At 43.2% G+C, this 17679-nt stretch overlaps 1 protein-coding gene across 1 annotated transcript; it reads right to left on the bottom strand.

Annotated features, from left to right (window-relative positions):
• Nucleotides 1–1388: 1388 nt before the first annotated feature.
• LOC133108433 (A disintegrin and metalloproteinase with thrombospondin motifs 8-like) lies at nucleotides 1389–16938 on the bottom strand. The gene is made up of 9 exons (XM_061217954.1): nucleotides 15760–16938; nucleotides 12379–12618; nucleotides 11415–11547; nucleotides 10567–10734; nucleotides 8098–8390; nucleotides 6872–7055; nucleotides 5630–5802; nucleotides 5127–5302; nucleotides 1389–4779 (listed from the first exon to the last, which is right to left on the bottom strand). The coding sequence occupies exons 1-9, from the start codon at nucleotides 16504–16506 to the stop codon at nucleotides 4062–4064; spliced, it is 2832 nt and encodes a 943-aa protein (XP_061073938.1). The 5' UTR covers nucleotides 16507–16938; the 3' UTR covers nucleotides 1389–4061.
• Nucleotides 16939–17679: the final 741 nt, after the last annotated feature.

The following is a 17679-nucleotide window of genomic DNA, read 5'->3' as shown; positions in this document are numbered from 1 at the left end:
CCTCACTTGGTTTTCAATACAGATTTTATGTCTTGACTTGACATGTGCGTTATTGTTATTGACATTATTTTGAACAGATATTTGGTGGAGGTGTGGTGCATCCCTCAGCTATTTCCAGCCTCTTTACAGTCACTTGTAATCTCCTGATTACATACTCTGAAGCAACAAAATGTGAAAGCTACATACATTGAGCACTTTATGCAGCATTTATGACTTATTTTTTAGACGTATTAAGTCTCTGCTGCTGTAGCCTATCCACTTAGAGGTTTGATGCTTTGTGTGTTCAGAGATGCTTTTCTGCATACCACTGTTCTAATGCATGGTTATTTACATTACTTTCACCTTCCTGTCAGCTTCGACCTGTCTGGCCCTTCTGCTCTGACCTCTCTCATTAACAACGCATTTCTTCCCGCAGAACTGCTGCTCACTGGATGTTTTTTGCTTTTCACACCATTCTCTGCAAACTCTAGTGACTGTTGTGCATAAAAATCCCAGAAGATCAGCAGTTTCTGAGATACTCAAACCACCCTGTCTGGCAACAAACATTCCACGGTCAACGTAACTTAGGTCACATTTCTTCCCCAATCTGACATTTGGTCTTAAAAGCAGTTGAACCTCTTGACCATGTCTGCATACCTTTATGCATTTAGTTGCTGCCACATGATAGGCTGATTAAATAATTTTATTAACAAGCTAGTTTACAGGTCTACCTAATAAAGTGATCACTGAGTGTATGTACTGTGCTTGAATAATTCTGCAAGGCAAGTTGAAAAGTGATATTATTCCCATAAAACAACATAAACAACATTATATAAATTATGCAAAAAATAGAAAAGCAGTAATGCAAAATAGTAATGCAATTTGGACATAGCACATTTGTGATGGTCTCACCTAACCCAAGCAATTACAGGAACATTTGCAGGCACAGCTGAAGCTCTTCACATAGTTTGTTATAGCTGTTCCTGACAGGGTTCTGGACTAATCTATTATATGATAGATCACAGAGAGGCTTTGGAGAGAGTCCATGTGGTGAATGACTCCATAGATGAACAAATGCAAAGCTCTTATCTAAAAAAGCACGTAGGCATATGCTGACATTGTCATGTCTCCAGCATCACGGTCTGTTGTTTAGGATTACAGAACTGTGAAAAAATGATTTGGCCCTTCTTCCTGATATCCTTTATTTTTGCATATCTGTCACTGAATGGTTTCAGATCTTTAGACAAAAAGTTATACTAGACAAAGAGAAACTGAGTAAACACGAAACATATTTTTTAAATTATAATATTATTTATTTAATGAAAAAGCTGTCAATCACCCATATTTGCGTTGCTTAAGCCAGTGTTGCTATTTCTGTGAGTGGAAAAAAGACAAATGGGAGAGAAGTATGTTAATAGAGGCATCTTTATTCATTCATTTATTTTTTTATACCATTTTGTTAATTACATATAATTCTGGAAAACAGCAGCACTAAAAATCATACTGTTATAATTTGATGTCCAAATGTATAAATTTTACAAAAATAAATAGCTTTGAAAGGAAGCTATAATAATGCAATAGTACAGTCCTTCACTGAAGGGATACAATGCCATTACATTTTTTTTGTTTTTTTTGTTTTCATTTGTCTTTTGTACACAACCGGAATGCTACATCACACAGTTAAATATCAAGATATCTGACGTACAAAACGTTGACATAAAAGAGCATAGGTTTCCTTTAGAATCTTGAATTACACATCTTTTTAAAAAGCACAAAGTATTACTTATAAAACCTGTTGGACTCTCTGTGTGGCAGAAAGTTAGCTGCTAGACAACTGAAGTAGGACAGCCAATAAGCATGTTCCTTTTTTACACTGATTCTCTTTGGTTGCATTCCAATGTATCTCTAACCATACTCCTCCCAAAGATGAAAGGCCTCATTTACTGACACTTAAACAAGGGGTAAGTAACTCTACTGACCAGAGGAAATGGTGGGAAAACCCACTGCCTCTGTCACACTGGGGTGCATTAGATCAGACTCCTAACCGGCACGGCACGGAGCAAGTCATATCCTAAGCTATGATTCTTCTTACACAAGTGTAAAAAAACTCCAAATATAATTTCATACTCTTCTACGAATGAGAACCGGAATAATTTCAGTTCCTGATTTGTTTATAAACTATCGTACAACTGCATCTGATGCGATTTTCTCACAAAGGGGAAGTTTCCTGAAAGTGAAGGGTAAATACTATCCATTGCAAATTGTGACGGGTTCATACGACCTCCAGCCACTGAAGACAGGCACAGGAAGTCGGCACTGTACATTGTCAAACAACAGAGAAACCATGACATTCGTTTTAATAAGGGGAGGAAAAGAGCACTTATGTTTTGAAAGTCTCTCTAAATGTTTTTTCCCTTCTCCCTTTTCACAAGGAGAAAAAGAAAGAAACACAAAAGCCCCCCCCCAAGTAAAAGCACAGTATGGTGTGCATTACATGAAGCACTGGAAAGGCCCTTTGCCCAACCCTATTTCTGACAACCTTTGCCTGGAGGAAATATGTGTGCACATCTGTACTTCATATAAAAACAAAATCATTGTAGCTAGTATCTCTTGTCATTTCATGACAACAGGTTCTATTTGCCCCCAGTTTATTAATGGTAAACTGCATGAGACTTTAGCTTACAGGATGAAATTCATTTCTTTTCTTGCAGTACCTTATATTTTATATATATATATGACTACAGTAAAAATATATAAAAATGTAGAAATAGACTTGGGCACTCCTTCAGAACATTTTATAAAAAGGTTTTTCTGATGGTATTCATGGCATTGTGACTAAAATAGTCTTATCTTCACAATGGTAGTGAAGATAATAGTTTTAGCAGTATTGAAACATGTTCTTGTAATAGCCTTAAAAGTATGGCTCTATAAATGAATGTCAGTACACTGCAAAAGCAATTTAATGATCCCATGCTGGATCTGTTTCTAAAATTCTCTGATGATCTGACCTAAATGTTGAGTCATTGCTGACAGTAGAAATGTTTAATGAGATAAATTGGAAACATATGATTTTATACATGCTGTTTTCCCTTATGAAACAGCTTCACTGATTATATTCAAACTGTAAGTCGTTAACGTATGAGGTGCACTATATACACTGAGGTTGGCTCTGTGCGGCATTTCAACAGACAGAAAGGATTTAAACAGTTGAGAGTTTAGATTGTTTAAATTATTCAAAGGGCATAGTTTTATATTAAATGTGTGTTGCTCATGCACGTTTCCTTTCAAACAGTAATTGTTAAAACATTAAAGAAAAGCTCTCTTCCTCGCTGTTTGCTTGCAATGCTAAGGGTATACCACACTAAAACTGAAATTGGAATTGGTGAGAAAGGTCAAGCAGGAGGAGAGTTTTACTCTGAATCCATGTTTCTGTTCAGTCGTTGGCCTGAGCTGTAGAACAAGATGTCTGTCAGCAGGTATCATGCAAAGGTAGCTTCCCTTTGTGAATAAAAAAAATATGCATACAGTATCTTCACCTAACATCTACAAGATCACAATTTCACATCCTCTGAGGTAGATCTCTATTGGGTAAAAACTTCAATAGTGGTTATTAAAAAAACAACAACAATAAAACTCAATGACAAACTTAAGTTAATCTTTCGAACAGGCTAATGCTCTGTGGCGATGATGGGGTCAGTTAGTGCACTTTTCTCATCCTAGCTTCACTGCTTTTCTCCCAAGCACGGTCGGGGTGGCTGGTTAGTAGTTCGCTACTCTACTCCACCATGTTCTCTCTCTCTCTCTCCCTCCTTCTCTTTCTCACACACACACACACTCTCTCTCCCTCTCTTTCTCACACACACTATCTCTCTCACACACACTCTTTCTCCCTCTCTCTCTCACACACACACAAACTCTCACTCTCTATCTGTCTCCCTCTCTCTCACGCTCTTTCTCACATGCAAACACACTCTCTCTCTCTCACACACACACACACACACACACACATACACACACACTCTTTCTCTCTCTCTCTATATCTGTCTCTCTCTCTCCACCAGCTCTGCACAGCCGCTGGGGCCTCAGCACTCTTGGGAAAGGCACTCTCCGGAGACGGGTTTTGGTTTCTTGGCCGGGTCGCACTTGTCAGGCTCCACCACCTTCCCCATGTAGTCAATGCAGACCACGCTGCGATGGCGCTCGCCCGGGCCGGAGGACCAGGGTCCCATCTGCCAGAGCGGGCAGGGCAGGTCCGCGCACGGCCGGATGTCCGTGGGCTTCAGGGCCCGGTCACACAGGCCGGAGGGGAAGCCGTCCTCCTCCCTGCACTCCACGCTCCGCCGGGACCACCCCGAGCCACAGCTCTTGGAGCACTCCGACCACTCTCCCAGAGTCCAGCGGGGCACGCCGAAGGGCTGGAGGACGTGCAGGGAGGCCTTCTTCTCCTTGGCCTTGGTGAAGACCACGTCCTTGGGGATGAAGAAGGTGTATTTGACCCTGGGTGGGGAGGCCTCACCGGCCGTGCCCAGCAGCTGGATGGTGATGGCCTCCTGCAGCTGGCTGAAGCTCTGGATGCGCTCCAGCGTGGTGGAGGAGCCGCTGTACTTCAGCACCGCGCCCTTTACCGGCACGTCCTGCTCCACCGTGGACACGGAGAAGTTCCCGTTCAGGATGTAGGCCCCGCTCTCGCGCCGCACCGCCAGGTAGTTGCCGTCGTGCTTGATGCCCCGGTTGCTGCGCTGCTTGATGTCGATGTTGGTGGCCCCCACGGGAATGGTCACGATGTCGCCGTAGCCATAGCTGCAGAAACAACAACAAACTCGGCTTGAATATGCCCCGCCGCTTCTTCGAATAAAATGTTCACGATGAATTTTTAATAGCACATACAGCACTAGTGTGGGAAGGTTAACTCTATGAAAGAAACATACAGCCCAGCCACTGCATTCTATTAGCTAAATCTACCAAAGGTGGTCAGCTGTAATGAACACGTGATGATCCGTGTAACCATAAATACAACAAAAAAGGTTGAAGTTTGTCTATCTTTTGTGATAAATTGCTAAGCAGTTTGCTGAAGTGTCTGTACATGCGCGCGTGTAAGCAGTGTTTTGTGCGAGTGCATTTCATAAATGGCCGAAGCTCCTACTTACAGAGCTTTGTTCATGGAGCCTGTGATCTTCCTGCAGCTCAAGCCATTTCCCCCACACACGCCACACTTGTCCAGCTTCTTGCTGGAGCCGATCTCCAGGTCGCAACCTGCTTTGACACACTGGCCCTGCACGCAGACGGAGGTGGTGTCTGGACCACATGTGGTGCCGTCGATGACCTGGAGGACATATAAAGCAGATGCTGTGAGTTCTGCTGCTGGAATGTTCTGTTCAGAACTCGCCAGGGCACCGTGGAGCACATACAGCTTTCTAACATGGCGGCTCTAAAGATAAACCATGGAATTTCTATGTTTCTTTTGGGGGGGATTCATGGTTTAATCCAACAAGTAAATCAGACAAGAGAGAAAAAACAGAGTGAGGGGAGAAGTGAAAACATTACATAAAAGGACACTGAGAACTCTGAACTATGACCGTATGAATAATGAGCCAGCCTGCGGTGAATAGTGTGGAATAAGGGTGAGGCTAAGACCAGGCTTAGGACCCACCTTGGCCTCGAACACTTTGAACTCGCTGCTTCCTTTCGCGCGGCAGAAGAGTTTGCACCTGTCCCGGGGTGATACGCCTGCGTATTTGGGGATCCACTCCTTCATGTTCCCATGGAAGTCCAGGTAATTCAAGCTGTTGTACTTCTCACACTGCTCTTCTCTGAAGCTCTTTCCTGCAACCAAGAGACAAATGAAGCAAAATGTATCCCGCGTCTGCCAGGATGAGACGGAAGCAGTCAAACTACGGATGTAGGCTTGTCAGAGTGATACTGTACTATTCTGACACCCTCTAAAACACAGTTGATACTTCCCTTTGAACTGATGATTGGTATCAACCTGTATTCATACATTTTCCTTGATTGTGTGCCAATGATCTGAATAATCAATTGGCAGGTAAACACAGAGCATCTTTATATCATGTTAGAGAGATTAAATAAAAAATTGAGAAAAATCACAGGTACAGTACAGTTACGAAAAAATATACACCAGTCTTAACTACTGCTTTAGCTTTGAGCACAACCTACAACAGCAAATGCTGCCCTTCAAGATTATTTAAATTACGAAAATGTGCACATTGCAGGTGAATAATCTTGTTGTGTGAACGCTGAAAACAAAAAGCACATATATCCACAATTTCAAATAATGTCAACAAAATGTGTCATTTTGGCTAATTGAGGAGAAGTAGGTATTTATGATGGTATTGAGTATTAAGCGAAAAATAACAAAAATATGCTTATCTTAACAACATCAAAGCAGTATGATGGTATGGAGATAACTACACTGGGGTAGGCTCATGCACCTAAAAAAACAAATACCATGACAGGCCTAGGATGTGTATTACTGAGAAGTTACTGAGATGATGATTATTGTGTAATAAGTTATAAAGTAATAGGTTTACTCACAGTAACATGACTTATTATGTCATTACTTAACTTCATTACTTAACTGTATGAAAGATTAAGTGCTGGTTGGTAAGTGCAGAAGCTTAAGAGCAAAGATACAGGGCAATTAATCAGTACTGCTTCTGTGTGCGTGTGTGTGTATGTGTGTCTGTGTGTGTGTGTCTGCGTGTATGTGTGTGTGTCTGCGTGAGTGTGTGTGTCTGTGTGTCAGTGTGTGCATGTGTGTGTCTGCCTGTGTGTCTGTGTGTGTGTGTCTGCGGGTCTGCGTGTGTTTGTGTGTGTGTTTGCTTGCCTGTGTGTGTTGATGTGTTTTTGTGTACATGTGCGCTCTGTTGTTTACCGTTGTCGGGGCAGGGCTGAGTGTTGCAGGACTGGTATTTCACTCTCTGTCCCTCACAGTACTTCCCTCCATGCTGAGGTTCAGGGTCGCTGCACTCTCTGTGAGAGAACTCCACCCCCCCTCCACACGTCCGTGAGCACAGCCCCCATTGCCCCCATGGCCCCCAGTTCCCATCAACCACCACCTGTAGCACCAAAACAGAGAACCACACTGTTACACTGAAGCCAGCGGCATTACAGAGAGCCTGTTACACTGAACCCACACTGTTACACTGAAGCCAGCGGCATTACAGAGAGCCTGTTACACTGAAGCCACACTGTTACACTGAAGCCAACACTGTTATAGAGAGCCTGTAACACTGAACCCACACTGTTACACTGAAGCCAACACTGTTATAGAGAGCCTGTAACACTGAAGCCAACTTTGAGCACAGTGACAGAGCCCTAGAGAGGCTGTTACAGTGAGCACAGTGACAGAGCCCTAGAGAGGCTGTTACAGTGAGCACAGTGACAGAGAGGTCGTTACAGTGAGCACAGTGGCAGAGAGGCTGTTACAGTGAGCACAGTGACAGAGAGGCCGTTACAGTGAGCACAGTGGCAGAGAGGCTGTTACAGTGAGCACAGTGACAGAGAGGCCATTACAGTGAGCACAGTGACAGAACCCTAGAGACGCCGTGTCCATCTCCCCGGACACTGTGGTTCAGCCGGCACGCGCCTGCCATCTCCCGCATTCCTGACCCGTGTGTCAGCGCTTGCGAAATCCGCGGCGTGCCGGGAGAACACACACTCAACACGTGTGTTTCCGTGGGTATTTCTTTTTTTTTCTCCAAAAAGTTGTCAGACTGCCAGCACATCTGAAATCATAGACTCCCTTCGTACTGAAGCCCCGCTGGAGGGTCTGTTTTTAAAGCGCTTCACAGAGCGCAGTCCTGGAGACAGTCAGACCAACATTTGGCAAGCAGACCGGGGCATTGATTATTTTCAGCTGAGGCACACGAGACCTGGCAGGTCCATAAAAAGGTCAGCGCATACTTCATTAAGGCGGTTCCACGCTGTGCACCCACACATACACACACAGAGAGGGACGGACCAGACGCGAAACACGCCGTCAAATGAAACGTTTAAGCGAACACTTTACACGGTCATCATAATCATAGCCCCTGTCTAACGTCTGACGTGAGGAGAGCTTTATTGCCTGTATCAGGTGGTGGTGGGGGAGGGGCTCACCTTGGGCCGCAAGGCATCGTGGGTCGCCAGGCATTCGCCGTTCAGGCAGGTGCCATTGAAGCCACAGGACGTGCCATCCGCCCACGGCAGGCTGCCGTTCTTGGTGGTGCAGAGCAGCTGTCCCTCCTCCTGGCACCACAGCTGGCTGCAGACCTCCGAGTCTGTGGTGTTGGGGCAGAGCGTGAACTCCTCCCCGAAGGTCTGCTGGCACTGACGGTCCAAGTCGTAGGTCAGGCCCAGCAGCTGGGTGGGAAGTGGCAGGGTCTTATCCGGTTTGTCCAGCAGGCAGTCCCCTGTGGTGAAGGAGAGGGGGGGTGTCCCACATTAAATCAGTGGGCAGAGAGATGATGTGCAATGAAAGAATGCTTGACTCATCTGGCAGGCATTCTGGGAATCCATAACATCAGCACACATCTGGAGGACTTCTCCGAGAGGGCAAAAACAGCGGAAATCAGAAACTGCACTGAGAGAGCACCGATAAGAGCAAAATCCAAATATACTCAGTGAGCAACTTATCAGGTAGACATGTACACCAACTTGTCAATGCAAATATTTTATCAGCCAATTATGTGGCAGCAACTAAATGCATAAAAGCATGTGGATGTGGTCAAGAGGTTCAGCTGCTGTTCAAACTAAATGTCAGAATGGGAAAGAGATGTGATTAAAGTGACTTTGGCCGTGTAATGAATGTTGGTGCTAGACAGGGTGGTTTGAGAATCTCAGAAACTGCTGATCTCCTGAAGGGCCAGACTGGTCAAAGCTGACAGAAAGGTGGCAGTAATGTAAATAACCACACATTACAACAGTGGTATACAGAAGAGCATCTCTGAATGCTCAACGCATCAAATCTTTAAGTGGATAGGTTACAGCAGCAGAGACTCAAGAAGTTAAAAAAAATACAGCAGCAGAAGCCCAATAAAAATAAGTCTAATAAATACTTAATAAAGTGCGCACTGAGTCTATAACCCCTCAACCTGCAGTTCTTGAAAATCATTTCAAATGCACTGTATAATAATCCCCTGATATTTTCCCACTGTTTCTCGGTGCTATTATTATTTTACATATATACTGTACATATTCATATTTAGTGGAACATATTCAAAAATAACATCAAGGAAAAGTGCTGGTTTAACATGCAAATAAGGGAGATTTCATTATAAGCTAGGTCTATTAATTTTCAGCATCTGACCAATTCAAGTTATATACCCAAAGCTTCAAACAAACACTTTCAAGGCACACTTTCAGTTTACACACAAAACAGTTCCTTCATTTGCAGACTTTTTTTTTTTTTGAGTAATGAACCTAATAATCCTCCTTTGATTAGTACTGGCTGTATTTTGGCACGAGTCTCAAGTACATTGCACAACATCGCAGTTCGCTTTGTGCTCATTGTTCGACTGATAAAGAAAAGATGTTCTTGGCTGTGAGGCGACGCAGTGAGGGAAAGCAGTTGTTAAATCAGGAATGCTCCAAAAATCGCCGGCTGGTGACTCAGACCCAGACTGAGGCTTAGAGCGAAGACAGTCCCGAGTCTCTGACGGCATATAAATCCACCGAGATGTCACTGTTTCACAACGCACAACCCCTTTCTTTGGATCCGCGTCTGCATTGCTCCACAAAGGAGTTAACCCTTGTGGTCCGCAGAGACACGCTTCACATACCGCCAGGTTTTTCCGTACACCCGCCCCACAATAGCAAGGTCACCCCCGGCCCCCTCCCCCACCCCACTGACCGTCAGACGCAGTCTCTGAATGACAGACCCGGTCTTATCTGCTTGGACTGTCTAAGTCCAGTGTGATTACCGTAACCACAGAGCGCGGTAGCTGGAAACCAGAGAGCAGCAGACACACCGCGGAGACCATTAACGTTAATCTCCCTGCAGAATTAAATCGTGTGGTTTTCCATAGTCCATAATTTGCGGTTCGGGAGCAAGCTGAAGCAGGAAAGGTATTGTAAAAGAAAATATGCATTTGAAAAATAGAACTGGAGGATTTCTCTTAAATCTTACAATCGCCCAAAAAGCCCTCCACTTCACTTACTGTTTGGCAGGAACGAGACAAAAACAAGCAGGCTACGAGCTTTGTGGTGAGAAGGCTTGATGTAATAAAGAGTACACACTGTACAGTATGTGTCAAGTGTGTCAAAGTGGCTCTTTTAAATAGTAACCCGTTTTACTATTAAAACAAGAAAATGAAGATGTAGGCATGACAGGTAAATGTTTCACAGTGTAGATATCCTTAATGAACACTACAACACATAATGGTTGGGTTACATATTGACAGACATGTACTAAGACGAGTAAAGACTAAACCGGACTCTGTTTTGCTATGTCATAATTACAACGAACATATCACGTGCCAGTGCCAGTGCCAGCTGTGGCCAGGAGTCCAATATTAGCCACAGCTCTGACAGCAAAGGTCTCAAGTGGCAGGTTATTCCCACCTCACTGAATGCGGGAATGTCACGTACCGTGTCCGTTGTCGAAGAACTGTGTGACGTACAGGGCGCTGCAGGGGGACCAGGGCCGGGTCTTGTTGAGGTGAATGAACACGGGCGCCATCATGTGATGATCCCTCAGAGCCCCGAACAGCTGCTCGCAGTTCTTGGAGTTGTCGTGGGGCATGCTGAGCACGTGGCCTGCAGACGGGAAAACAGAGCTGTCCATCATGTCTCGTCTCCGGCCGCCCCGCGAGGGCTTTGTCTGCTTCCATCTCCGACTGCGCACATCGCTTCTCACCAAGCGGAGATGTTGCTGACTACACTGGGGTGTTTCTGCGGCCTGCTCAATTCTGACTACACTGGGGTGCTGTGTATAGTTTGGGTAATTACCAAGCAAATAATATCCATTGAGGCTGTCAAATGGACAGATTAAAGGAATCAACAGATTTTAAGTGGTTACATCCAATCCACTCCAATAAACAGTATAATCTATAAAAATGAATTCCTGTGGATTTAATCAGTTTAGTCTGGGTGTTCAGAGAATGAGCTTCAAAAGCCAAGTTTACACAGCAGGGATGACTATGACGCGATAAAAATGATTTGAGAAGGCTCTATAATGAGACATGGTTTATGTTATGACATGTTATGATCTGCAAAAGTCTTTAAAACTGCAGTGCAATCATTCAGAACAAATCTTTTGAAACAACATAACCTACTGTACCGACCTTGTAAACCTATATACTATGATCTAGTAGCCGCTCGCATTAATCCCAATCATCCATGAACAAGAGTGGAAACTCTAGTAGTATGACATATGAATATAAATATGTTGTACGTAGATATGAAAAAAATATCATTTATTTTATTGATATACACACCTAACTCATGGGCTGCTGTGAAGGCTGCCTGCACCCCATTGTCCTCAATGATGGAGCAGCTCCTTTTGGGGTCACACATGGTCCCCACTTCTGCCATCCCTAACGTGTCACAGCTCCGGTGTCCGCAGATATCCTGCAAATTAGGGGAGACGTTTCAGACTATGAGCGCATCTTCAGACACTGCTCCATTTTTTCCAGACAAACTCCTTTTTCCCTCCCTCCATTTCTCTTTTTTTCTAAAGCAAAGGTCTTTCCAGCAAAACATATTGTCAGCGTTTCCATCGTAAAATGCTGCAAATAAATATTCTTGGCAGAGACTCTGCTGGCTCATGAAGTGAGAAAAACCCCATTAGCTGTGTGGTATCCAAAATGTGCTGAAAACAAGCCTGTTGGAGCTTTCTGTATGAGTGTGGAGTTCTCTGTCACTGAGGCTAAGGTCTCCTAGGATCGGGACATCCCTATGATTCAAACCACATCTGAACCCAGGAGGGCCATTAGAAGCAGCATGTGCATACCCTGTTTAACAGAAGTAGTGCTTGCCACAGACAGAGTGCAGACACTGCACTCCACCCCCTTGTCTTATCCCCGTGGAAACCCAGCACACATTTTTTAGACAGTTCATGCGCAGGCCACGTATCAGAGCAATCTCCAACCTGCAGTCTTTTCTGACTTCTGTCTCCTCGACAGACTTTATCTGTAACGCTGCTAAAATCAGTCTCTGAACAGCTATATACTCCTTGAGACGATCATTATTTCTTAGCAGGTAGACCTGACCTGGCTACTGAAGATATCGTGGTGGTTTGACCTGGTCACATCTGATCCCTGCTGAATTCAGGCACTGGCTTTCCCCTTTTTGAGCTCAGTGAGGGTGTCAGCCTGTTCTCTACCTCAATCACTATACAGGAAGTAACCTAACTAACCCCTGGAAGTGATGTCATGATGGTTGTCCATCCTGGGCTCTCACCTCTCTGGTGAAGAAGATGGCCGTGTCGTAGTGCTCTGGGTGTCTGTGGCTGGCTGTGTTGAACATCTGCTGCCAGGAGCAGAAGTTTCGCAGAGTCATCCCCCCATTGCTGGAGACGGACGGCCCCACCTCTTCGTCCTCCACCACCACCATCTTCACCACCACCATGTTGATAGAGTTCTTGATGCTGGGATGCCGGTATATCTGCGCCGCCACCGACATCAGAGTCAGGATGTAGTGCTACGGAGAGAGCGAGTGCGTTACCCAAGAGCCTCTGCTCCTGCTCTGCGGGAACGTGAGCAGAACGAGGACGCCTAGCGAAGGTTCACACCACCGCTAGCTGCAGTGGCAAAGTCAATGACAGATGACTTCCTATTTTTTTATTTGGCTTTTTTTCACTGGCTCACCAGCGGTACCTCCCAATGTAATGTGTGTTATACCTGCATTTACTGACCAGGAGCACTGAAACTGAAGCATACACACTCCTCCAATGCACACTCACAAGTGCATATTTTACATGCCACAGCTCACACAGTTCTACATGAGGCATTTTAGTGCTGAGTAGAGGAGAGGTGTATCTCTTAGTGACAACAGCCAGTGGCCTATATGAGTGTGTTGTATATCTGAGACAGGCAGCACAAACCAAGTGCTGTTTTTGTTTTCAGAACCTCACACTCTTCCAGATAAAGCCCCGCACACAGCCACTTTGACCATCAGATAAGCAGCTGACAGACCATGGAGCATGTGCCAAAACTAGCACATTAGAAGCCCTGTGGACATTGGCTATCTTCAACAGTAGACACAGTGTTCCAGTGACTAAAACACAACACATCATTTAGTGTATGTGCACAGGTGACTCGCACTATGTTCACAACCTCCTGAGTGGCTGTCCAGCCCCGAACTGTGGCTGAATCTGGGTAACAGAGCTAAGCAGGAGAGTCAACCCCCAAACCACAAGCCCGTGGGATTCAAATATCCAAATGTTTTTGGTTGTTTCTTCCCTCTAATTAAATTGGTGGTAGAGCCACAAAAACAAATTGTGGGTTCTTTTTTCATTTCCACATGGCATGAGTTAGAGCTCTATGGATGCTAATATGCACTGTTTTGTTCTGCAGTGTCCAGAGAGGGTTGGTCTAATTTATGGTCTGGTGCCCTTTCAAGTTCGCAATGCTGTCGCTGTGAAATGTTTGATAAGTGGATGACTGAAATATTATATCCCCATGTTTTCTGCATTTCATCTCCAAATATGAACTGCCGATAAGCAGTTCCATTTTGTCATGGGGCAGGAATTTTAATTCTGGCAGAAAAAGGGAATAAAGGGGAAATTCATCCGACAAAAAAGTGACCTCTAAATCTTCCCCTCTTTCTTCTTTAAGGATAGAAAAAAGTGTCCTACATTCCATCTCCAGACAAATTATTTGAAAAGTTAAAAGAGCACATATGGCTGTGACTGGTCTATTTTTAAATTACTGGACAAAAGCATGCTGTGGTCTCTTTCGGTTAACTGGACAAGGAGAGACAAAGCTGTGGGCAGAAGTCCAAGAATTTTAAGAAGTGTCCTTTCCCTCATCCAAGCCACTGCCAGACAGCTCCTTCTTACAGTGACAAATGAAATCAATGGTCTCTCTATCCACAGGAGAGTACTGAAAAACAAACATTGCAGCACCCTCTCCACTCCCAAATAACAGCTGTGCATAATAGAACTCTGATAGAACATTATACAAAAGTTTCTAAAATATGAAAATAAAATTGTCCCAGTGTAGAAGTGAACCAGAAACATCCTCTGTTTACCTTTTTTAATAATAATAAATAAAACATATGCTTACGCTATGGGTGTATACTTATCTTATAGTTTAACGTGACTTGCATGTGCATTCTTTAATTACTTTTATTTTTTTACATTCAAAAGTTAGTTGCAGTCTTTGTGAGAATGTTACAACTACTGTTTATGTAAGAAATCACAAGGGTTTGTGCCCATGGAGAATCTGACTGCTAGTTCTTCTACAGTCTAAAGTTGATCTTGTGATTGCTATCCTGCAGCAAGTTTCAAACAGCAATATTTTAATTGACATTTTACATTTTGATTTATTTAATTTGGTGTATCTTGTAAAACTCCTGTGGAAACTCGTTTCCCTACTCGAAATGTAGGGAAACGGCAAAAACAGTAATTTCCAAAATCACTTTGTCCGTGTTGATCCATGCAATTTCAGTTCGTATCAGGGTCCTAGACAGAAACAGCATACCACGTGGCGTTTGTAAACTAAACCAGTGTTGTCTGCTCAGTAGATTTTACACATTGCGTTTCGGCTTTGCGCTGAAACAAACATTTTATAAATGCCATGTAGGCTGTAAGAGTTTAATTAACATTGGACACTGTACTGTATAGCACATTAAAATATTTCATATATAGCCTACAATACTAACATCCTGAAACTTTGTCTTGTCTGTTCTTACAGAAGCTGGACAATATTTCTGCAATGGGTGAGCTATAATATCTCTGTGTAGGTAGACACCAAGCTTGCAACAACGTTGACAATGTATGTAATGACTCAAGACTTAATTTTCTCCCACACGTGTCAGGCTCACACTGCGGTGTAGCCTCGCGTTCAACAGCCTTGTAATGTTATCGGAAATGGTGATTCGACTCCTTTGCTGTTTGCTCACGCCCACACTCGGAACTCATGCATTTAACGTATCAATCCTTGGAGTCGTACGCCGTCTTGATCAAATTAACCATAAACCGCAATTCTTGGAAATACTTGGTGGCTATGTTGTCATGGCATTGCTTGATGCCGACTCCAAACACCTGGAATACAATTTTATCCCGGGCATGATACTATTCCTGAATAGAAATTTGGGATTTTTTTTTTTTTACAGATATGTTTCAGTTTTCTCGCCTCAAATCACTTTGTGTCTCATGTCGGTCATGATCTTTAATATGATTTGTGGCAACACTAAAAAAATGAATAACCTGCGTTTTTATTTTAAAAAGCTATACTTAATAGGCTACTACTATTACTACTACTGCTACTACTACTACTACAACAACTACTACTACTACTACTACTACTACTACTAATAATAATAATAATAATAATAATAATAATAATAATAATAATAATAGGCCTTATAATAATAGCCTAATAATATGTCATTGCCTCGTGAAATATATAGACTAGAAATAACTTGAAAAGAGTTTGTGTCTTCTGAAATAAAATGCACCCAACATATAATAGAAAATATGTAAAGGACAGAATTCTGACAAATAACGCCGTAGAGCATAGGGCATTGTAGTTAGGCTAAAGTAATTCATGAACATTTAGGTAAGGTACAGTGTTTTATATTACAATCACTGGGTGTAATCAGGCGCTATGCAAATACCTTTATCTCGTCTCCGTAGAAATGTGTCATTGAGGCATCTGCAACCACTAAAGTTTCAACGTATCTTGGTGCCGATACAAAACGTCTTTTTCTCGCCATCCCTGGTGAATAAACGTCTGCCTCGGGTAAAAGGTCTTTTATTTGGCTCCCATCTTCCACATTATCAAATATGATTTTGTGGTCGTTTTCCGTGTCCGGAAAAACCCTTCTTCTGATTACATGTACCTGGGAGATAGATTTCTCCAGTTTCTCAGTGCTGAAAGTCTTGGGCTCAATCAGATACTCATCTCCTTCCGTTATAAAAGATCCCTGAATCCCATAGCATAGACTGACAGCCACAACAGAGTCCTGGTTTGAGTCTACTGTCCCCGAGTAGAAGCAACTTCTCAGATCTTCTTCGGCCTCCTCGGTGGAGTTAATATTTCTGAGAGGGTCCGTGTTTGGATGAGGCACTTTTCCATCCGGAGCGTCCGTACCGTTGATTAGAGTTGAAAGATACTTTGCTTTAATACGCTGAATCTTTAGAGTTGGAGCTAAAAAACTGTCGTCCGGTGTCAAATTTAAGGTGAAGTCCTTACCAAAGGCTACAAGTTTCAAAGTAGGTTGCTCATCGCTCCTTTTCCAAAAGCGACCGCCGTTTCTCCCCCTTATCCTAACAGGTACGATTTCCTCCGATTCGAACAACTCTGAGAGTGCAACGCTGGTAATGTAAAGGATTAATAAAGCTGTATGTAGTTTAGAAGGCATTGTATAAGCTACAATATAAATTGCATACACAATGGGAAAATAAGTTATTGAAAAAATAAGCTGAATGGAAAAGCCCCTTCCTCCGATAGTCTACGTCTTCCTTTAAGTAAAGCGCGTTTCGATATAGTCTACAACAAATATATTGGTATTTGCAATGTTTATGAGTACATAGGCTACAAAGTATATCAAGAATAATATAATCTATCTTTCAAACTGGGTTCGTTCACGTTGGTTTATAGTATTTCTTTCTTTAATTCGAACAACTATTCAGTATATTAAAACAAAAAACGGCAATCCTACACGAGTTCTTCCGAAGAAATGTGGCACAATTGTTGTACAGCCAGTCTTGATTTAGAGTTCTCAAACATAATTGTTAAAGTTATCCTGAAGCTAATGTTGTGTAGGAGCTAAAACCCTGATCTGTCCACTCCGCAGCACCAGCGAAGGCTGCTAGTAGCGGTGGTATTTATACTTTCTTGCCATTCTTAGACATAAGAGGTTTATTTTTGATATCCCTTGCCGCTTCAATCTCTCCTCCCCCTCGCGCCGCTTGAAAAACCCCTGGATCAAACGGACCCAATGAGAGTGTACTAACACTCCCCCTTCTTAAATATGTCCACTTTGACTCCCAGACAGCTATTATTAACTCAGTACACAGCACATGCTAGGGTGCCGCGAGTTACCCATAGTATACATAGTTTTAAGACCAGTTAGCTATTTGTACGGCGCAGCACGGCTTAAAAACTGAAGGGGAAATAGCTTACTGATGTAGGCTACACTAGTGGGAGCAGATACATTCAAGTCACCAAACAGCTTTAAAACTTTGCATTTTGCGAGTTTTACGTTTACATACATAAATCAATGCCGTGAAGGTTTATCACCGATTGGTGCTAGGTTTGTGTATGTATGAGTGCGTGTGCGAGATTATGTAAAATGAAATAAAGGTCATATCCGTCTTAGGTTTTCAATGCATTCTGATATGAATTGCATAGACAAAAACGGGTGACGCTGATCGATAAATCACACTAAAAAATATCTGCCCGTGGTATGAGGTCAAGTGGGTCTTTCACGAATTAAGGGTTAATTTCTTGACAAAATTGAGGCATATGGACGTAAAGTGGACGAAGAGCCAACAATTTTGCCCAATAATTCCACTGTACTATATTTTTTTCG

Source organism: Conger conger, chromosome 13, assembly GCF_963514075.1.
Source record: "Conger conger chromosome 13, fConCon1.1, whole genome shotgun sequence".
NCBI classification, from domain to species: domain Eukaryota; kingdom Metazoa; phylum Chordata; class Actinopteri; order Anguilliformes; family Congridae; genus Conger; species Conger conger.
The sequence above is the reverse complement of the archived record's forward strand: the minus strand, read 5'-3'. Positions and strand labels throughout refer to the sequence as shown.